Below are 22867 nucleotides of genomic sequence, written 5' to 3' on the forward strand. Positions count from 1 at the left end.
GTAGCAAAGTTAAGAGTATAAAAAGGAGCCACATTTAAGGAGCTGCTAAGGAGTGAGATGAGTTGTTTATGATTAAATTAAATTCATATGAAAGCTAATGACCTGCCAGTGCAAGCCTTGAGTAACTTTATAATGTAATTAAAAGCCCAATGGGGAAGGGAGCTGTGGTTATGCCACGTGTTGAGGAGCTGCTGGGAAGACGGGGGCTGGTGCTGATGTAGAGAAGTGCCTGGTCACTGCCCTGTCTCCTCTGCTGTGCCAAGGGCAGAGATGGGCACGGAGTCTGGGACGAGGAGGTGGGCTACCAGGGAGGAGAGGTGGGGTGCTGTGGCTCAGCTCCCAGGGGTGTGCGGGCTGTCCTGGGTAAGGCATTTCTGCTCATCTGACCACGCCAACAACCAACACAGCCGCCTTTTTCTGCTCATTTCCTGGATCCTTTAGGGATGTGGTCATCGGTGGCCAAGTCTTGGGGGCCGTTGTTACGGGACAAGCACAGGGAGAAGGATCCAAACCTGGTGATGGAGCCCACGCACCGGCCCACCGGCAAGACGGGCGAGCCCGCAGCCCCTCCAGCCCCCACGGCCACCTCCCCGCGAAGGGCAAGGAGCCAGCTGCGCCCTCCGAAGAGCCCTGCCCTCCCTAGAGACGTATCTTTCACTCTGCACCCCGGCGTGGGAAGGGGGACCCGCCGCCACCTCACCCTCTTCCCGGGGCGGACACGCGTGGGGCGGGCGGCGACGGTCGCCCCTTTAAGCGGGCGGCGGTGGGGCCGCCCCTCCGGCCGGGATAGGCCGGGGCGGGCCGGGGACGCCTCCCGCCCCCGGCAGCGGGCGGGAGGGCGGCTCGGCTGGGCTCGGCGCGGCGCTGCAGGCTCCGATCCCGGCTGCGAGCGGCAGAGCCTCCCCCAGCCCCGCCGCCGCTCCCCGCTCGGCCGCCGGCGCCGGGCTGCGAGGGGGCAGAGAGGGCAGCGGCATGCCCAGGCGGAGCATCGCGGAGGTGAAGGTGCTGGACGTGCAGAAGCGGCGCATCCCCAACAAGCACTATGTGAGTGGCTCGGCACGGCTCGGCTCGGGTCGCCCGGCCCTGGGCAAACAAAGGCCGGGCGCTGCCGGCCCCGCCGGCGGCCCCGCTCCCCCACGGCTGCCCCGGCGGCGGGCAGCGGCCGCGGAGCGGGAGGGAGGAGGAAGAGGAGGAGAGCAGCGCTGCCGGGTCTGCCGCTCCCACCCTCGGCGTCTCCCGTGGGGATCGCCCGGTGCCCCCCCCCCCCCCGCCAGCGGAGGGACGTGCTGCCTCTCCCGCCCCGCACCTCGGCCACCGGGGGAGGCGGGCGGGGACATCGCCGTGCTGGGGGGGCAGCACCGGGGATGACCCTGTGCGGGACCCGCCGGGAGGTACCCGGGAATTGCTGCGGGCGGGATTTTACTGGAGGGGCTCCTGGGGCAGAGGAGGAGGAGGCATCTCCATGCGCCACCGAGAAGCACCTCTGCAGCGTTGGGCTCTGAAACCTGTTGGCCGCAGAGTCCCGGGGCAAGGGACCCCCCCCGGCTCCTTCCTTCTGTGCTTGGGACAGTGCCACCCGCCCTGTGGAGGTGTTCCCTCGTGTCCCCTGCACCCCTTCTGCATGAGCTGCCCAGGGAGCACGTTCCTGCACGCCCCAGGGTATCTTCCAAACAGTTGTGGGTTTGTCTGTTTTAGAAGGGGTTGAGTATTTTCTTTTTACTTTTTTTTTTTTATTATTATTATTATTTAAACTTTGGTGTGCTTCCAGGGATCCGTGGAGTCCTTGTGGGTGAATCCTGGCAACAACTGTAAAACAAAGACCAAATGATTTCCCTGCCCTGTTTGCCTTACACCGGGGTGACCCAGTGACACACTGCTCGTGGTGCGTTTGGGTTGTGAGGATGTGGTGTTGGCTTCAGCTGGAGCGTGGTGTGTCAGTGGAGCCAGGCTCCTCAAGCTCTTGGGAGATCAGGGGCTTCTCCGGGTCACCCTGGCTGGGTTGTGACAGTGAGCGACAGTCAGAGGAAAGTAGAGGGTAGGCCAGCTCTAGCCAGGATGGAAAGGGAGGATAAAGGAGGGCCGTTGCCCCCTCCTTGCATCCAGGAATGTGATGTGACTGCCGCCGCCCAGCCCCTTATCACCCCTTCTTCCTCTCCTGCCCTGCTTGCAGCTTTATCAGCCCTGGCTGAGCGTGACCCCAGCTCCAGACGTGCCCCCTCTTCCTGCCATGTCCATCCCAGACTTACTCATTGTAACCGGGTTATGCATCCGATCTGGAGGAGCGTGTACGTGAGGAGGTTTGTTGAGCTGCGTACACTGCTGTTTGTCTTGGCGGATCCGTTGCATCGCCGTCAGGTCCCGTCACAGGGCTCAGATGGGGTCACCTGCGGCTGCTCCTCCGCTCTCACTTCTGGGACTTCTTGTTCCCTTGCTGGGGCTGGGGGCTCCTCACACCCATCCGGATCTGTGTCCTCATGGCTGGGACATGGTCTGTTTTGGGCACTGTCCCCCCTCACCCTCCACCTGCAGGGGCGAGGCGGGTGGAGTTGGGAATAGCACAAATAATCCCTGCGAGGCTGGAAAACTGGGACAGAGGTGTTTTCTGAGAAGAGAGACATATGTCAGGGCAGCTGGGAGGGGGCACCAGAACCGAACCTCCCAGGGAGGTGGGAGAAGGCGGCTGGACACGGCTCATGACAGCCAGCTGTGCAGCTCAGCCGCTCGCTCCCTCCTCGACCCGCGGTTCGAGTCCTCTGCCTCTAACCTTTTCCTGGACTTGTCTTGGACCGAAACCCGGCAGCTGGAGCCGGCGCGGCCGGCAGAGCCCAGGGAGGGGCAGGCAGCAGCCTCCCCGGGGCAGCGCTGGAGTGAATGGGAGCGCTCGCCGCCTTTGAGGGAATCGATAGGAACTCAGCAGATTCACAAAGCCAGTTAATTATATGGAATCAAAACCTTCCTTTCATTTTTTTTTTTTTTCTCTTTTTTCTTCCTCCTCCTGCAAAGAGAGGGAGAGGAGGGGCAGCAAATCACGGCTGAGTCATCTTACTTTAGACTGTATCTGCTGGCACGCCGCAAATCCTCATCAACCACAAAGCGTACATGTTTTTCTCTCCGGCTTCTCATTGCTGAGCATAAATGTGCTCTCCATCCCCTGGGGCGGCCGCTGGCTGTCCCTGGGGAGGCTGGTGGAGCACGCTGGCTTTTCCTCCCGTTGCTGTGCGCTGGCCTGACCGGCGGGTGACCCGTGCTGCTCGGGCTCCTCTCTGCATGGGCGAGAGGCTATTCTTTGCCGGACAAAGGTGCAGTTGTGTTGGCTGTAGTGAGGCCGCCACAGAAAGTCGTGAATTCCTGTTTCCCAGAAAAGTGAGATCAAACCAGTGTTTCAAAGTCCTTATTGATGCCTGAGGTGGGGAGGGGCTGGAGGAAAGGCCAGCGTAGTTCGCCCATCACCTTGGTAATTGATGCAAAAAGAATTTTGTTGCCCAGGACAAAAACTTGTGCTTTTTTGCAGCTCTGACTCAAAGCAGGAGGCACAGCATTCCCCCAAACTGGCGTCTCGGACTGGGTGAGGACCCAGCAAGGTGCTTGTTTAGGTATGCGGATGCCAGCTCGAACACGGGCTGAGCTGAGTGTCAGGGTTTAGCTGGGGACCCAAACGCAGCCCCATGCCCTCAAGTGTGTGTGCACCCGTGAATGGCACTGGCTCAAATCCTGGGGCAAGGGAGCATCAGCCCAGCGTGCTGCTGTCTCACCGCTTCTCCCTGCATCTGATGGCCACACTCCCCTAGAAGGATACACTGGGACAACACTGTACTCGTCCCATCTCCTGTCCATCCTCCTTACCCTGGTGACAGCCCAGTACCCAACCTGAGGGCGAGAGGAGCTGGGTGGGTTATTCAAAGGAAGCCCAGGTGTGTTTAGAGGCATTTGGGGGATAGGGGAGATAGGAAGGGCCTCTTGATTGCTCTTCACCTTGGTGAGATGTTAAACCCTTTGGTGGGTACTGCAGTGAGCACCGCTAGCAGGGGTCAGGCTAAATTGCAATTAGCAGGGGGTGCTCCCCCCTTGTGTGCTTTTCTCCTTGCAGTCTGCCTTGTGCTCCTGAAAGGCTCTTGCTGCCATGGTGTTGGCACAGTGCGAGGCCAACACGGCTGCTCCCGTTCTTGTCAAACCAACTCCGCTCGCACACATGGAAGGGCCGAGAAGGGAAGGATGACCGAGCTTCTTGGTCCGAGTGGTAGGAGCCTTGAATTTGCTCTGCCGGCTGTGAAACCCCATCATGCTGTACTGCAGTGACACCTCTCCTGGGCTGCTGACCCCAGCTGCTCCAACTGCTCTTGTGTCTTTAAGCTTTTTTCACAGGCAGTACCTGGAAGGGGCAGGGAGAAATGATCCTTTTGCAGGTGTTCATTGCAGGATGCGCTGCTCTGATTCTGTTGAGAGACAGCAACCGAGCTTGGGATCTCAGCAGCCCACCATCCAAGGGGACTCCCATCCCTCAGGCCGTGGCTGGAGGGTCACCCTGCGGTGACATTTCCCATACAATCCTGTGTTAAGTCATTACAGCTCATGCCCCTCAGGGACGCTGCTGACGAGGGCTCCAGGGCCATACTGCAAATCTGAGAAGTCCAAGAGCAGAGTTTAAAAATAATCCTTCTGGGCGACAGAGTAGCAGACACTCATTTTTATGGTCTGGCCAAGTCTCAAATTCTGATAAATGAATGTTTATTCAGAAAAGACCCAAAACAAAGCCATAGTTGAAATGGACTAAATTTTCCTTTAAAGGACTTTACACGGGATCTTTTTATAGTTTTGTGTTTGTTATTCTCTAGTAGAATTCCCTAAAATAAACCTTTTCTCGACTAAATCCAGATTTTGGTTGTTTTTTTGCCCTTAGGCAAGCTGCAGGGCCTTTCGTTATAATACAGCTGCAATTTGTATGTTGTGTTCTGTATGTTAATAACAATGTCACTGAATCGCATCTTCGTTTCTACCATCCTGTCCACCAAGAACATTTGCATAGTTCATATAATTTTAAATGGTTGCTCCAGAGGACAAGCCAGAAATACATATATACGTCCGACAGGAAAGGAAGAGCAGCATGCTCTTGGGTTGTGTTAGTTTATTGGAAAATCAGGACTATGCTCTTGCAGGATGTCCTTTCCTGGCCTCCCTGCACACACGCGTATCACTTTTGAAAAAGGAAAATTTAAACAAATTGTGCAGCATACATTTATTTTACAAGCTCAGTTAACAAGATCGCAAACTTTAAACAAGGTGAATACCCATGCATATTGAACCACCTCGTTTGTGGCAGCTGCCTTGCGAATGTAATTAGCGGTGCGTGTTGGAATCTGGTGCCTAGATGATAGCATCTATAGATGTTTTAAAACAAGTTTGATGGAAAACACATTCAAAAAGTAAACGTGTTAAATTTTTCATGTGGAATTTGTGATGTGGTGGTAGGTGTCTTTGCTCCCGTTCCTCGTAGTGGTGAGGCCGTTGGTGGTTTCATTCATTGTCCAACCCAACACCATTGCTTATCTGGAATTGATTATGGAGCATTCAGAGTAGAATGCTCAAATGGCAAAAGGACGAGAGCTGCCAATCTGCAGATCCTGTTTCCTTCAGTGCCTTAGACATATAGAGCAGAAGATGTCTTCTGAAGAATGTTCCTGCATGTCATGGTCCCCTGGTCTTGACCTGCCTAGCTGGAGCCGAGCTCTGTGGGGACCTGGCACAGCATCACCTTGTACGGCTGCGTTATTCCTGCTGTTGTGAATCATGCCGGTTGTTTGGCCTAAGAAGGACGTTGGGGGATGACTCTGCCCGTGCCACGCTCTCTGGGGAGTGTGACTGTGCTCTTGGTATGGTGGGAATGTCCTGTGGGGAACCGAAGGAGCTGTGTGTGTCTAGATCGAGGGAACAGGACGTTAAAATGAATAGTGTGAAATCCATCCAGGGGCTGTTACTTAAACTAGGAAAGAAAGAGAGCAAAAGCGAAACCAGAATGTATGAAGTAAGGAAGCTGGAGTCTCTGCCATGGCACGGAGTTTCTGAGCATCACTGGCCCCCAGAGGTTTGAGGGCTTTCTCAGCATCCTCAGCAGTGTTTTGCTGCCATATCCTGTGGTTCTGCTGTATCTCATCCCGTTTCCCGTCAGCTGGCCGATGCTCTCCCGCTCAAGGGAGGCCACAGGCAGGGCATTGGGAGACCATAGCTGGTAGAAATCCGGACCTGTCCTCGCGCCTGGCCCTGCTGTGCTGCACAGCATTACAGAGGTGATCAATCCTTCCTTCCCCCTCACTCTCAAGAGAGTTGGGGCTTAAGGGAGCACTGTTGGCTTTGTGGATGAAAACCAACACTCAAACGCAAACTCTTCTTTGTTTTTCTTCCCTATTCGTGTTACTTAAGGCTGTTGAAAACCTTGAATGTCGCAGTTGAGTGCAAGGGCCAAATCCTGCCTGGCACATGGCCACTGAGGATGCAGCTCTGTGTGGAAAGCTGGTGCTCGTACACAGTTCCAGCAGTGAACTTTGGTGTCGGGGCCATCCATCGCCTCGGCCCGCTCAGAGGGCTGGTGACCTTGATCCCTCGCAGCTTTGCTTTGGAGGGTATCTCTGTCTTCCGGCCGTTTTGTATAGCAGTTGGAAATAGGAAACAAATGAATCCATATGTTTGACCTTCAGTATGACTGAGAGCAAGCACATGGGTGCATATGTTGTAGGGCTCAGGGGTCTGCACCTTGGCTAAGCGGAGCTCGGTGGGTTGTCCTTGGGGTCCCTGTGGTTGGTGTAACCCTGAGTGTGTGCACTTCATCCCAGCAGCTTTCACTGTGTGCTCAGGCAGCGTTGGGTCCTGGCAAGCTGTACAACAGCGGCAAGAGCTGTCACTCGCTGGGGTTTTAGGGAGGGTACAGTCGAAGGGATGAATCAGAGCAAGGGGAGGTGGCTGCTTTGTAGTCCTGGGTGCGTGGGCAGATTTGCTTGGCTTATTTGCCGTGGTGGTGAGAATATGCTTGTCCTCATGTTGCCTGCATCCCCGTTACCCAGCTCCTCCCCACAGCTCTGACTTGTTGCTTCTGCCTTGCTCCTCTGCTAGACCAGAGGGACCGCAGCAGCATCCCCCATGCCCTGCAGTTACTGCTGGGATTGCTTCTCCATGCCTTTCCCAGTGCCATCTGAACCAGCATGACCCTTCTCCTGGCTCTCCCTGTCAGAAGAGAGGGGGTGGCAAGGTGTCCAGGGACTGAGCTGGGGGCTGGCTGTCCCTCTGCAACTCTGGGCTTCAGTGTCCCACGGAACAAGAGCCCCGCTCTCCCCTTTCCAGCCCCGCACGCCTGCGGCGGCGAAGGCTGATGGAGAGGGGCCAAGCACAGCAGCTCGCCGCCAAGAACTTTCTTTGTTTCCAGCCACCTCCCTCCTTTTTTTTCTTTTCCTCTTACAATTTCCCACTCCCTTTTCTATATTAAACCCCGCTCTGGTTTGGCTCGGTCCCTCAGCTGCATTGGTTTCTCTGCCCCTTTGAATTTCTCGGTGCTCCTTTCTCGTGGCAGCCAAAGTCAGGGTGCGAGGCTCTCGCAGTGCTTCCCCGTGTTTCGGGGTGTGGGGGAGTGAGGGTGGAATCGAGACACTGATGCTTTTTTTGCCTTTCTACTGGCAAAAGATGCTTTAAATATGTGGAGTTTTCCACAGAGAGGTTTATTGTACATAGTCTCCCTGGACCGGAGACCACACAAGCTCAAACCCATTGGAAACAGCTCTGCAGACAGCTCTGCCTCTGCTGGAGGCTGTTATGTCTGGCTTTGCCGTAGGAGCTCTGCTGGGTGGCTGGGGACCTACGCTGATGCCCGTCAGTGGTGGGTGGGCAGCGCTGAGCATCCCTGTAGACCCACGGAGGTGTTTTTCCAAGTGACCGTGGCGTTGCTTTCTGCCCTGCTGTTGTCCATGTGCCACTGGCATGGAAATGGGAGGGTCTCAGCATGAGGGAACTCTGGCCACGGGGATGCTCTGGGGCTGGGATTGCTGCAGAGCCACCCAGGGAAGGCTATGCCATGCCAGGGAAGGCTGTGTGATGCTAGTGAGGGCTGCTGGTGGGCTGTTGGCTTGCAGGGCTGTGTCAGTACGGGTGTGCTGCTCTGGGGCTCCAGCTGGTGTAGCGGGATGGTGCTGAACTCAGGGTAGACTTGTTGCCTTGTTCGATCATGTGCTGGGTGCCTCCTTTGGTGCCTCCCCAAAGCCTTAGCTGTGGGCTTTATGTGTACCCCCACAGCTGGGGCACTTCGCAAGTCTCCTTGGAAATCTCCTCCTGTGGGAGGAGAGAGGATGAAACTGTAGCTCTAGGTTTTCCTGAAGCTTTAGCCTGTCTTTTTCCTTCTCAAATTTAAGCAGTCCAGGCCGCTTCCCAGGTTGTGTTTTGTGCATGTCCGTAGTGTGTTTACGCAAGGAGTCCAAAAGTGATTTTTCTAGGAGGTCACACGGCCTCATGTTTCAAGAACGGGAAACTGTTTCTGTTAAGGTTTTCTTTTTTGCTATCTTCTTAATTCCATTGCCTCAAGTCAGCCGCTTGAATCATCTCTTCTCCCTAGCCACGTTGTTGTATGGAACAATGTGCCTCTTGCAGACGGTGCCAGACTGAGGGCTTGTAGGGGACTCTGGAGTCCTCGGTCCCTTTGACTGGTGGAAGTCACTGGGAGCCATTGCTTTCTGCAGCACTGAGGGTCTTTATTAGTCCCTGGAAAAAAACTTCTGGGGTCTGATGGCTCCCAGGGCTTGTACTTGCTACTTCCTTTCTTCAAGAGGAAAAAAAATAATAAAAAAATAAAATCTCTGGCTGCCCTTTCAGAGATGGATAATTTGTGCTGGCTTCTCGTCCCCTCTGTTCTCGCACTCTGGTCCCTGTGGCTCTGACTGTGCTGGATGTGGGTCTGAGCTGGCTCCTTCAGCCCCCTGCTCCTCTGGTGATGCCTGACATGGAGCTGCGCCCTGCCTGGGGTGCTGTCCTATCCGGGAGGGATGTCCTGGGTCTCCCTCCGGCATCCACCCTCTGCGGGCTCCCTGCGTGTTCCCCGGGGGCTGCAGAGCCCTTGCTGCCATGCGAGCTGACAGGCAGCTCTCGTTGACAGCTCTGTTACGCTTGGCCGGGTGCCATTTGCATTTCTTTTAGCAACCTGTCATTTTTTGACAGTCCCCTTACGAAGGTTTTCAGCCCCACTTTCCCCCGACCTGTTCTCCCTCGGAGGTGCTTCGCTAGAGATGCTGGGCAGGGGAGAGCGGCAGCAGGCACGGGGTTACACTGGGGGGGCACCGAGCTTGCAGTGCCCGGCCTGGTGGGCTGAAAGATCCCTGGGGCCTTTTTTCCATCTTTATATTTCCATTTAGGGCACTCAATTTCTAATGTGACCACAGAGAATCCTGGGCGATGGAGGTCCTGATGGTAAACTTCCCGAGTGGTAATTTTTTAGTTGGTATGTGGCCAATTCCTTGTAATGTATGGGGCTGGAGGAGCCCAGGGAATTTGGGAGCCAAATCCCCATGGTGTCTGTCGGAGTTCAGCCTTTTGCATCTGCAGGTTTCCAGTTGCTGTGAAGGATCTGATCCCCTTCAGCCCTCCAAAGGATGGGAGCACGGGAAATGTTTGGCATTAATGTGAAGTGCTCCTCTCCCCCGGCATTAAACAGCACCCACCTGCACCTCCAGAACTGTCCCAGGGCCTCTGCACCCCCCGTGAAGAGCCCCCCAGGAGTGGAGGGCAGGTCTCGTTTCCTTGCTTTGGTCTCGGCTGCAGCTCTGGCAAGGTTGTCCCTCCAGGAATTCCTCCCGCTCCATAAGTCCACTTGCTGCAGCATGGGCCTGAGGTTCCCCAGCGCGAGGGCAGGGAGAGGAGCGATGTGGGGCTGAGGGTGCGTGTGTGGGACTTTCTTAATCCCCAGAGCAGGATTTTGAGTGTATTTGAGTGACCCTGAAAGCTCTGTACCCCACCCTCTAGTAGGACAAACGCCGTGAGCTGTGTCTGAAGGATTTCAGAAGCACAGGCATGAGTTTCAGCTGTGCTCCCCTGACCTGTGGCTGAAACGAAGCTCGGGAGGGTTGAGCCCTGGTGATTTCTGCCTGTTCCAAAGCTCTGCCTGGCCCCTTGCCTTCAGGCATCAGACCTAGCTGTGGGGTTTGACCTGACACGTGTGCACCAATGTAGGCTGGGGCCAGCGTAGGCTGGAGCGGAGCAAGGGATGGAAGTTCTCGGGTTGGGAGTGGGGCAGGATAAGGCATCCTTTCCAGAGGGAGGGAGGGGAGCCGCTTGTTCCCAGGTTTCACCGAGTCAGCTAGTTCCCTTCACGGTGCAGACCCCACCGCTGGCCCGGGAAGGGCTGTAAATATTTAGATAGCCCTGCCTGTTGGTTTTGGCCATGGGCCTAGCCCACGTGGTGGGGTTGCAGAGCCCCCCTCCTGGATCCGGCTGCCCGCCGCCTCCCTGCCATCTGCTCGGCTCTCCCCACCCCTCAAGGAAACAGCGGAGCGGGATCCGAGCAGTACCCCTGCCCTGTTCCCATCGGTGCTCCCCGTGGGTGCATTCCCCAAGGCAGCACCAGCTGTAGCCCCAGGTGATCCCCTCGGCCCTTCCATGGAAAGGGCCTGCTGGTGGTTTCTCTGTGTTATTTCTTTGAAGAACTGTAGAAATTGGAGCTGGAGAAGACCCATGAAATAACTATTTCCACATGCCCTCACCCACACAGCTGGGCTGGGAAAAAGCCTGTCCTCGGAGCAGCCTCTGCAGGACCACGGGTTGCAGGAGCGAGTGAAGGGGTGGCTCCTTCTGGGACAAAATTTGGTTTGTTCAGGCTGATGCTTCACGGTGGGTGCTCCTGACAGGTCATGGTGCAGGGCCAAGCCAGGAGGGGAAACTTCAGACCAAGTGCAATGTTTTCAAAACTGTCTTAATGATTGAAGTTGTCTTCCAAAAGCACCTGAGAAATGGATGTTTGGGTACTTGTGGTGTCTTGGTGCCTCATCGTCTCCAGTCCCTGTGAAAACCATCGCTGGGTGGCCGACTGCGCCATTCTTCCCTTTCAAAATCTGCACTTTTCTTGTCTGTTGAGGAGAGCACCTGAGTTATGCTTTCTGGTGTCGTCTTTGTCTCTAGGACAGCAAGGATTAGATATTGGCAGAGATCAATACCTGTGATGGTTTTGGCCAACAGGAAGTAGGATGGGGCTGTCAGTGAAGGACAAGGGATGTTCACAAGGAGAGAGGAAGCCAGCTTTACTGAGACAGTGTTTTTATAGATACTGAGGAGCTTTGGGCTTCCCCATCTTTTCTGCTTTCCACAAGTAGGTGAGGAGATGCCCTCGGAGACCTTTCTGCTGTTCAAATGGGATGTGCAAGAAACCGTTATCCAGACTCCTGTGAGATCTGCATTTCAGCAAAGTAGGAGCGAGCTCGTTGGTTGGGAGAAATGCTCCTTCCCTCAATTGCAAAGGGTATAATAAAGCATGGTGTGCCCTCAAATCTCATGGCTTTATTACCCTTAAGAACTTTGAATTCATTTTGGCTTGAGCAAATCCACATCCTGATTAAAATCCCAGTCTAATAAGCTGTTGACTCCAAATAAAGGCAGGATAGGAATAAACAGTGAAGAAAAGTTGGCTCTTCCTCCTGCCCCAGTGGAAGGCTTTCTCCAGGCAGGCAGCCAGCAGTGATATAACGCTGTAAAGTGCTGTAGACTGGTAAGAAAGCTGGGATATCAGCTGAGCTTCCAACCAAAATGAGCTCATGCTGGCCTGCCGGCAAGTCCTGGGGTGAGGGTAAAGGCAGCTTGGACGCTTGCTTAGCGTCGAGTTAACGCTTAGTTTGCTGATGGTGGTCACTGTACGGATGCCGTCAGATATTTCAAAGGCCACATCGTGTGACTTAACCTGTTTTCATTGAAAACTATGGTCAGCCGAGTTGTTCGTGACCTGTTGAGGTCTAGGAGCATGTGCTCTGACAGGAATTGTGCCTGTCCCAATGCCACTTTTCAAGCCATGTTTGGTGGTGAGCACAGCATCTGGGCCTCTCTTGTAGCAAATCATGGTCCATCCAGGTCTCCACAGCTGCTACAGATGCTGTCTTGCAGGAGCCCTCTGCCTTCCTTGTGTTAATATGCAGAAAGCGTAGGTCCTTCAGCTCAAAAAAAAAGGATTTGTGAATGAAAGGAGAGGATTGTGGTTAGGCTGAATAAGCCCTGTGAGGCAATGCCGAGCAATTTGGATTTTGTCTGGGAGATGGCGGTGGTGCCTGTGACACCCAGCCAGCTCACTGCAAGTCAGCAAAGCAGTCGCAGCTGTGTTTGGGCTGATCAACTGGTTTAGGAAAAGTGGTCATTGAATTGCTGGGTTGAAGGGACTGAAGTTCTTTATTTTAGCAGTAAGAACTTGCTTCATCTTGCTGCCTCTTTTTCCATCTTAATTTGGAAGTGATTCCACTGGGAAGAGTTTGTGGTTCCTCAGGAGTGTCCTCGCCTTGGCAGGTCATGCTGCATCAGCCCTCTGAGCAGCAAAATGACCTTTTTATTAGATTTTTAGTACAGCATTTGGGTAGGTTTGATAAGCTCAAATAATTTGTGGCTGTGCTGTCCATTTGAGTCTCCTGGTGTTTGAGTTTCAGTATTGGGCTGGGATGTTGGTCACATTCCAGTATCTGGAAAAATGTGCGTCTCTGTGGGAAACCTTGTGAAACTCTTAAGAGATTCTGTTTTAAATACCAAAAAATCAGCATCCTAAGAGCCTTCATCTTCATTATGTTAACTGAAGTTCTAGCAGGTCTGTTCACCTGAGCTCCTGAATGTTTTGCTCCTGCTTCAGTGAATCGATACTTGGATTTGTGGTGGAAATCAGCAGGACATGGGAATTAGAAGAAAAATTGAACATGTTGTCATTCTGCTTAGTCAATCTGTTATCAGTTGGTGAAGGCTGAGGTTTGCATCATTTGAGTGTTAACGCTGGTATCTCATCAAGGGTCATCTTTGGTTTCTGTCAGCAATAAGCAAGGTCATATGGTTTGTGAATAACCTGCAATTACTAGGATTGATTGTGTAGCATTTTAAGGAACAGGAGGGTAATTTGCACCCCAGCAAGTTTAAGTAAACAAGAAGACCTCAGAGCTGCTTATGGAAGAACAGACGGAGTTTTGAACCTTGTGGGTTTGAGTTCTTGGAAAACCCAGCCCCAGGACCCAGGCTGGCGGTGGTGTGGTCACTGCAGGCTGCAGTTTTGGGATCTTTACATCAAACCTGATGCTGCAGCCATGGGTGGGACAGCCAAGGCAGAGTTATTAACTCGTAATGTGTCTGTCTGGAGAGACTTTAACTCTGTTTTTACATAGAAGTGCCCTTTCACATTCAATGTATACCCCTATTGAGGGATAGGGAGCTGTCTTAGTTCACAGCTATCCATAAGCATTTATTTAGTAGACAGTTAAGTTGCAGCAGTGGAGCTTAATAATTTAATCTTACATATTTTTAGTGTTGCTGAAATGACTTTAAGTGCTCCCATGAACTTCCCTGGTTGATACCCAGCCATGGGGGCTGCGTTTGCAGCTTTGGCAGCATTTGGGTTGTGATGTGGGTTATTGGGTTGCTCCTCTCTGATTTCTTCTTCTGTTCCCTGCAGGTGTACATTATCAAAGTCACCTGGTCCAATGGGTCCACAGAAGTCATATACCGACGGTACAGCAAGTTCTTTGACCTGCAGGTAAGCATCTCGCCAGTTTTTGGGGTTTTGACATCGGAGGGTGGAGAGCTGTGGTCGGTTGAGAAGCGTGGTTTCTGCCTTATGCTAAACACGCCTTTTGTAATCTACCAGAAAATGTTTCGATCTGAGGAAACTTAAATGCACTTTTGGACATCCTGGAAAAAAGCAAGAACAGGGCGACTTCAAAAGGTGGACTCTTGGGGTTAGAGCTTTGTTGTGACTCCCTGGACTAAATGGACGCAGTGCTGCGTAGGTGTGTTTGAATTCCTCCAACAGAAAGCTGTGCAAGTGGTGTGGTTCTTGTTGGGGCTTTTTGTTTGCTTTGGGGGGGAATTTTGTTAAAGTTAGACCCAATTTCCGTTCCTTCAGACCTAATACCATGCCTTTCCCAGCTGCTATCACGGCAAAACAGGACTGCTGCTGCAAAGCGCCAATTCCCTGCGCGTGTCCCGCTGGCTGGCGTTTTGGGGAGCAGGCACTGGGGGAATGCCTGGTGCAGAGCGGTGCCAGCCTGGAGGGCAGCTCTCAGCAGCTGCTTTAGCAATCACCTCCTGGTGCGGGGGGGAGAAGGGGAAAAAAAAATGGAGCCAGGAGGGAAGGAGGAGGCTGGAAAGGCAATTGGGACAGGCTGGGTTACAGAAAATCGAAGCTGGTGTTCTGGGCGAGCAGGCAAAGGGTGTTTTCCACCCCCTCCTTGGTGGAGATGAGCCAAGGGGTCTGGCTGAGCTTTATGAGCCAAAACACAAACTGAGCTGCTGGAACGGGCTCTGTGCAGATGAGAAAGGAAAATGCATGAAGTGATCTATGGACCAGCAAGCAGCTGCCAGAAAAGTCACTGGCACGTCCGTCCTGGCCCGTGCATGGGACTGGGAGAGGAGCTGGGCACCCTCTGCCTCCAGCGACCACTCGTGTGAAGGTGAGCATTGCTATATGCTTTATTTGAAAGGGCGCTGGTGTTGCCCGGGAATGAGGATGCCTTTCCTGAAATCACTGCGTCCAGACACAAAGACACTGTTAAAATTACAGTGCATCTGGGGCTGCCCAGTGGGAACCCAGATGGCTTTCCCAGGTTCAGCAGGCTTCAGGTCAGCCTGGGATTGTTCGAGACAGCTGCTCACATCGATGGTGCCCTGTCCCTTGCCCAACAAGGCACCTTCTGCAGAGCTGTGGATGTGGCCGTGAGGGTGACCACGCTGAGTAAGCCCTGGCCAGCCAGCGAGAGCCTGGCTTTGGCAAGGTCCTGTGTGGCCTTCCCCTGCCCCATGCTGCTGTCCTGCAGCATCCTGCTGGGCAGGGTGAGGTGAGGTAGGGTGGCACGGGTGGCTGCTGGTGCAGGCAGGGGTTAAGCTGTGTGCAGCCACTTGTGTAACCAAGGAAATGTTAAAGTAAATAAACAGGGAACAGCTGTTGGGCAGCAGCCAGGGATGGAAGGAAATGGAGCTGAGCGCTTCCTTCTCCTCAGCATCTCATCTTCGTTGGTGCTCCAAGGTGGTGGCCAAGCTCACGCCATCATTTGCTGCAAGGGGGGCACAGTCTGTTTGGGTTTATATGTGATAAACCAGCGTCTCCAGCTGTGATCTTTGCCTGGGCTGCCTTGGTCCTCATGGTGAAGGACATGTAGGGAAATAGTGGTCGTCCTTCCTCTCTTCCTCCCCTTCCATCTTGGCTGGAGCTGTGCACACTCCTAGATGGAGAGCATCATCACTGGAGGCTGTCTGGAGCCAGAGACTCAAACTGGTTCTGCAAAACACCCTGGAGCATCTTTAGAGGCAGAGGTGCTTTATCTATATGTCATGGTGCAGATGGGAAAGTTTAAAGCAAACATCTCCCCCCTTCCCTGTTCCCTGCAGTTTTTTCTTAAAAAAAAAAAAAGTAAAAAAAAAAAAAAAAGTAACCACTCCTTTTTGGCTCTGTTGAAAGAATGAATGAAATTGTGGTTTTTCCCTTCCTTCCCCCTTATCGCACATGCTTCCTGGTGTCCTTATTTTAAACTTGCGGTGCAGTACAGTGGAAATTGGATTGAAAGGCGAGGAGTGAAACAGATCCGCTTAGCACAGTGGAAAAAAATGCTCTAGGTAGGCTTGGTAGCACTTACTGTTGCCGTTGCTGGAGGCCTTTATTATATGACTGTCAGATCATTCGATGCCAATTTTAGCTCTTTAGGCAGAACTTTTCCATGCTGGAAATTATTCATGCCTCTAATTATTAAAAAAAAAAAAAAGCCCTAACCCCCCAACAAAATAACTGATTGGCTAAAATGGTTCGGCTGCTTCTGAAAACATGTTAAGAGGGGAAAGTATTTTTCCCAGGTCCAGTTCTGATGATCTTTTCTACTCACTGGAGGAAGAATTGGAAACTTGAGTCGCAGGTGATCCCTGTGTCAAGAATCTGTCTTTCATGTTATCCAGTGAAAACCCATCCAAATTTATTCATACTTATGGCCTTGAGCAATCACAGTACATGCATGTTTGGGTAGAGATATTTGTTAATGTAATATCTGTGTTCCCAGTGATTCTGGCTGCACTTGCCATGCTCCTGCCAGAAGCTGAGCAGGGTTTTGTTTTTTCGATAGCAGCTCTGGCCACATTTGGGTGAAGGTTGGAGCACCCTCTTTTGCTGTTGGTGACCCTCCTGCTAAGCCCAGGCAGGAGGACAAGGAAGCCATTTGATCCAAGTGGGAGAGAGGAGAACTTCTTGGAGCAGGAGTGAGGGCTGGTGGGGACCAGGGTGGGGGCTGATGTGACGCTGCAGTTCAGAGCAGCCCAGGCATGGTTGTTGGGGATTTTCTCCTGATGTTCCCTGTGGGGTCACAGCTGAATCACTTGTCACCTTCCGTTGTGGCCAAACAATTATTTTAGGAGTAAGGCCAGGTAAAACACATGCATGCTTACTGCTGACAGCCTCGCTGGCTAGCCTGCTCCCACTGCAACCAGAGGGCTAAATGTCCTTCCCTCCCCACCCAGGCAGGAGTGACACTCAAGACACAAACCACCAGCTCAGCCAAGACAGTGGTGAAGCCTGGAGCTTGCCCAGTGCTGGTTTCTGCCTCCATCTGGATGCAGAGACACGAGACGAGCTGTGTTCCTGTACTGGAATGAGGAATGCCAAAAGCCACCTTGCTGGTCGCAGTAGTGCCACAGGCTGTGCTGTTGTCTGTGAACCTGCAGAGCTCTTCCCTTTGACTGTCACTGGTACCTGAGACTGCCCTCTTCTGCAAAAGTCCTGGTTTACAGCTCATCACCATAGCAGTCTTCCCAAGCACTGCTCTGCTTTTCTCTTTGAAGGGTAACAAGACCTCCTTTTTCTGCCTAATTACCCATTTTCATTCCTTTGACCACACCATGGGCCATCCAATGGTCATGCAGAAGATTGTCACCTCCTCTCTAACGGCTGATGATCCATGCTCGTTCCGCAATTCAGCGTCTGTGTCCCAGCACAAGGCACAGGCTGCTTCCTCCTGGTCCCAGTCCAGCTTTTCGAGCAGATGAAGTGGTGGCCCTCATCCCTTGGGAAGCGCACAAGGTCGTACACCCTCCTGCTCTGGGGTCATCACAGGAAAGCTCAGTGTACCATGCCAGGTGGTGGAAGTGGGAAGGGAATGCTTAAACCAAGGGATACCTCCGCCTCCTATATACTGCTCATTGCAGGAGGAAACTTCAGGGACCTGGGCAGTGCTCAGGAGCGTTTTTGCTGTGTAGATCCTCTGTGCTCAGGTTCCTGCCCCCTCTCCTCCTTGCTTTCTCCAGAAGTGTTTCCCATCACATGGTGATGTACATAAGAACAACTTTTTAGGGATTAAAAAAACCAAACTCTAGATGAAATTGTAATTGTAAAGTTTGAAACCTCGAGTAGCTGTATGATTTGTAGTAAATTTGTAACTACAGATACTAAGCTCAGTTCTGCATGAGTCTCTTGGCTGGAGGAGTAATTTCCTTCGAATAGGATCGAGGCTCTTTCGTAACAGTCAGTGTGCCAGATGTGAGCTATTGGGAGCAGATGGATGCTGTTCCTAAGAAATAAAGGCAATAAGATTGATGCTTGCAAGGATGCCAGTTGTATTCTGGACACTAATTGGGGCTGGCAGGTACGCTGGAAATGTTAGCTGGCATGGAAGCTGGTAATCAGATATGTGAGTGGCTGTCTTTGGTGGACGGAGATAGAGGATCGGGGTCTTGCGTGCTTGAGAGATGCTTCCAGCCCTGCTGGCGGGGGAAGAGCCGTGCAGTGACTGCAGGACTCCCTTGGATCACATCGGATGCATCACTCGGGAGGAGGTTAACATGTCTTTTGGAAGGATCCTCTTGAAACCATTGGCTGTAAGGAGCGACACTTGGTTAGAGAACAGATACTGGCTTGTATTTTGTGTTTTTTATGGAAACCCCAAAAAAGAAACATTTTTTCCCCACTCTGTAATTATGAGCTCATCAGCCACAATGGTAGTCATTTCAAGTCTTCATGTGACCAAGAGCCGCTGTTGTCTTGCCACACTCCTAAAGTGTCCTTACACCCAAACCCGACCCTGTTATACCCTTCCCACTTTACCAGGCCCCTGTGCTTTCCCCAGTCAGGAGCCCCGCTCCACGTCCTCTGCCTCCTCTGCCTTTCTGCTGTAGCCACCCTCTCCTCCACCAGTCATCTTTGCCTTGATCTTTTCCGTCCTGTCTTATTTTGGGTCCTGGACAGCAAAGCTCACAAGCTGCTTGCGAGCCGTGATGGAGCCAGGTCTCAAACCTCCCCCTTGGAGAAGGCTTTGTCATTCATGCCATGTCCTGCCTTCTCAGCACCAATGCGGTAGCTTCTCCTGTGGCAGGCAGCTGCAAGCCCTTAAAAGTCAAATTGCCATTCATGTTTGCCCTCCCTGGGGACGGGTTACCCCAGGGCTTTTCCCCTTGCAGTCAGAAACCTTTCCTTCAGTCCTTGTCCCAGCTGAAAGCTGTAGGAGGAGAGGCTGATGCCGTGTGGCTGCTCCTCTGCATGGAGGTTCATTTTTGAGCCAAGAGATGGAGACATGCCGTAGGCTGGAATAAGCATACTTGCTGCACGTTTCAGAGACAGAAAAATTGAGAATTTTGAGCAACCTTAGAAATGGCTCTGGCTCTCTCACCCACTCTTTTCTGCACACGCATGGAGTGTGTTTCCCAGCCCTCCCATTTCTCCATATGTTTAACAAATCCTTCAGGTTCTTAGCTGGAAACTTTCAGCTTTGACCCACCTGGAGCGATGTCATCTTGGAGAGAGTCCTGCAACCTTCAGGCCAACAGCTTTGTGTGTAACACACACCAAAAAAAAAAAAAAAAGGCTGTTGAAGTGGTGCCTACTTTTATGAGAAAATTGGCAAAAGGCAATGGTCTGTGCATGTCGTCTCGATGTAGAAGACAGATTAGCTCTTCTGGAGGGGATTCTTTACCTGCTGTGCATGTGCAGCCACAAGGCAGAGACGGGGGGGGGAAGTCCGTATCTTAGTAATTCAGACTTTTTTAATAGAACACTACATTAAAACAGGCTCAGAAGACACTAGCTGGCACACAGAGGAGAATTGTTCTTGTCAGCCTTTTTCAGGCCATTGGACTCTTGAAAAATTAAAATGAGCCTTGTGTGTTGCTTCCAGTGCTGAGTTCCGTGCTCGCCTTCCTCCGCCTGCATTCCTTCTCCTTCTTCTCCTCCTCCTCCTCTGCTCTTTGAGCTGGGCTCCTGGCAGGGCATGCGGTTCACAAAGGTGAAGCAAGTGTTATCTTAAATCTCCAGATGTGGAAAGCAAAGGGCAGGCGTGCAGAGTAACGTGTCCCGAACAGCACAAGGCTCCTTCAGGTGGGGGACTCAAGGCGAGGCACCGCTTGGATGTCACCCCTCTTCTGGGTCTCGCCTGGTCCTGGCGGCCTCTTTGATGAAAAAGCCCCAAGGCAGCTCGGCCTCGCTGCGGCAGCAGGAGATTGATGTCTTTTGGTGTCCAAGGATTGTAAACAGAGCTCTTTCGATAACTATTTCGTAACAGGAATCTTATTTCAACACTTTGGGCATTTCTTTTTTCTCCAGGGTTTATGGAGTTCAGCAGAATTCTGCACAGTTGCGTGTGCAATGTACTTCGTGGTTTCACCCTGACACAAAAATAAATCTCCAAGATCTCGCTCTTAGACAGCTGGATGATGACAGACAGGCCCTTGCGTGACCAAGGACAAGAAAAAACCCACAGCTTCCTACGGTGAGGCTCCTGCTGCAAAGCACCAGCGACTCTTTTTTTCCTCTGTGCCCCGGCGGCACTGAGAGCCATGAGCTTACGCGTGGTACGCACAAGTATAGAAAAAGGTGAATTGCCATAATCTAACTCCAGAGAAGAAACACTTTCCATTAAATAAGGACTACCTCTGTCTCTGTAGAAGAAACAGCTGGTATTTTTCCAGCAGTGCATCAAAGATCTTCATCATTCTCCTCCTCTCTCCCTCCACAAAGAACACATACAGTCCAATGCACTTCAGCCTAGTTAAAAGTTGGCTCCCTAATTTTTTTCTCTCTCCAAATGTCTCCCATTTATAGCTTTCCAGCATTTGGCAGCCGGGAGCCAGCGCATTCCCGTGCACGCTAGCGCCAAGGCAGGTCAGTGGAGTTATAATTGGCTCTGGCTGGCACCCTGACGAGCTGCGGCGTTGTGTGCCTGGCAGGCGAGCGGGACTGTGAGCTGCTGAAAGCCCTGCCTGCCTCTGGGACACGGCAGCCCGTCCTCCCCGGTGTTGGATGAAAGTTCCCAGTTCCAGCGTACACCTGGGGCGAGCGGCCACACCGGGCAGCGTGTGTCTGCAGAGGAAATGATTTTCACTTCTTGTAGCTAAAGCCTCTCTGGAGCAGCTGCTGGGAGCAGCACTCAGTGATTTTTGGTTTATTCCAAGCTGATGGCCAGCGTTTGCCCTTTCCTTTTGCTCCGAGCACGCAGCTCCGCAGGCTGTGTCTGCAACCTCGCCAGGTTTCTGCAATCCTTGCCCTTGCCTCTGGTGTAATTTTGCTTCTTGACTCGCTCTCACCCCCTGGCTCTCTTCTCCGCCCGCTCCCATCAGATGGTCCTTTCTTGTTCCCAGACTCATCGCCTGGCGCTGCCATGGTGGCTCCGTGGCAAAGGTGGCCCTAGCTCCTGAGCCCGCCCTCTGTTCATTCATCTGTGCTGGCACCCCCTGGTCTCCTTCCCTCTGGAAACCTGGCAGAGCAGCTGGAGGAGATGGCATTTGGAGCCTTTGCTTTCCAGCCCTGGGGGAAGTACATTCCACAGAAAGCATCCTCAATGGGTGCCATCTGGAGGGGAACCTGTGCTGAGCAGAACCCATGGAGAGAGGAGGCAGAAAGATGGGGTTGTTAAAACAATTTCAGCTCCTCAGGGACAGAGCTACATTCACAGAATCACATGGGGTTGGAAGGGACTTCTGGAGATCATCTAGTCCAGTCCCTCAGCCAAAGCAGGTCCACCCAGAGTAGGTTGCACAGGAACTTGTCCAGGCGGGTTTTGAATGTCTCCAAAGAAGGAGACTCCACCACCCCCCTGGGCAGCCTATTCCAGTGCTCTGCCACCCTCAAAGTAAAGAAGTTCTTCCTCATGTTTAGGTGGAACTTCTTATATTCAAGTTTGTGCCCATTTCCTCTTGTCCTATCCCTGGGCACCACTGAAAAAAGACTGGCCCCATCCTCTTGACACTCACCTTTTAAGTATTTATAAGCATTGATCAGGTCCCCCCTCAGTCTTCTCTTCTCTAGACTAAAAAGACCCAAGTCCCTCAGCCTTTTCTCATAAGGGAGATGCTCCGGGCCCCTAATCATCTTTGTAGCCCTCTGTTGTACCCTCTCCAGCAGTTGCCTGTCCTTCTTGAACTGGGGAGCCCTGAACTGGACCCAGTGCTCCAGATGGGGCCTCACCAGGGCAGAGTAGAGGGGGAGAATGACCTCTCTCGACCTGCTGGTCACACTCTTCCTGATGCACCCCAGGATGCCAGTGGCCTTCTTGGCCACAAGGGCACATTGTCGACTCATGGTCACCTTGCTGACAATCCGGTGTGGTCATTCTCTTGCTGTCAATCCGTTGTGTTCTTATTTTGGTGAAGCTTTCGGTAATGTGGTGTTTAAAAGTCATCCTGAACTCGAGGCGAGGGGTTACACCCCTCTCCCCGGCTCAGGGGTGAGCTAACGCCCTTCCACTCCCCAGCTACTTAATGAAAAAGCCCTGGAAATTCAGCTGCCCCATTGCTGGGAGGGCTGAGCAGCATCCCCATGAGGGCAGGAGCTCGCTGGCAGCCCCTCTCCTACCCATTGCCCACAGGTGGGTCTCTGGGGAGGTGCCCAGGGCCCCGCTGCAGATCCCTGCCTGGAGCCAGTTGTGGCTGGGGGTTTTGATAAGATTTGCGTGGGTCTGGGATGACGTGAGCCCCAGGGTCTCCGCCGTGCTCTTAATCTAATGCAGCTCAGTTTTCTGGTAGAAGGACCTGCAATTTATATTATGTGGCAGCAGCCCTGGATCTGAAATGAGCCATTCAAGCTGACTGATGGTGCTTGAGGAGGAGCTGAGGATGGATAGCAGTAAATCAGCGCAGAGGAGTCTGTATCTCAGAATGCTAGATTTTCAGTAAAATGTCCAGGACCCATGTGCATCATGAAATCCATATGATATAGTACTTACCATAGGGTGTACCACACACATATGTTTGGGACCTAAGAAGTGTGCAGTTTTATGGTGAGTGGGAGATTAGAAGTAAGATCTGGGAGTGACAGAGGGAGACGATGGTTCTGGGCTTGTCATGCCCTTGCGGAGGGAAGTGATAAAGCTGAAGGGATGACATGTTTTTCTGCAGTCTTGATTTCTTGCTTCTTTTCTGTGTCTTTCATTCAATTACATCAGGCTGTCGCAGGTCTACCACAGTGATGTAAATCCCCGCTCCCGCGCTGGCTGTGGAAAGCGCTTTCGGTAAAGGACGTCTTGGAGTCCCCTTGCCAAGCGAGGTGTGGACCTCTGCAGTGATCTCCCTGGGTCCCGGTGGGCCTGGGGACAAGTCAAGATTTAACCACCTGCTCTCCCTTCCCAGTGCTCTGCTCTGTCCGAGAAGTGATGCTCCTTTCCTCTTACTTTCCTTGCATGTTTTTTTTTTTCCTTTCTCCTATATGCTTTCCACC

At 52.7% G+C, this 22867-nt stretch overlaps 1 protein-coding gene across 1 annotated transcript in view; it reads left to right on the forward strand.

Annotated features, from left to right (window-relative positions):
• The first annotated feature begins 887 nt into the window (after nucleotides 1-887).
• SH3PXD2B (SH3 and PX domains 2B) overlaps nucleotides 888-22867 on the forward strand; it is a 75279-nt gene continuing 53299 nt past the window's right edge. Inside the window, exons 1-2 of the mRNA XM_074155964.1 lie at nucleotides 888-1044; nucleotides 13646-13726. Coding sequence (XP_074012065.1) covers nucleotides 973-1044; nucleotides 13646-13726 — 153 coding nt within the window. The 5' untranslated portion in view covers nucleotides 888-972. The remainder of the gene's footprint in view (nucleotides 1045-13645; nucleotides 13727-22867) is intronic.

Source organism: Numenius arquata, chromosome 11 (assembly GCF_964106895.1).
Source record: "Numenius arquata chromosome 11, bNumArq3.hap1.1, whole genome shotgun sequence".
Taxonomy (NCBI): domain Eukaryota; kingdom Metazoa; phylum Chordata; class Aves; order Charadriiformes; family Scolopacidae; genus Numenius; species Numenius arquata.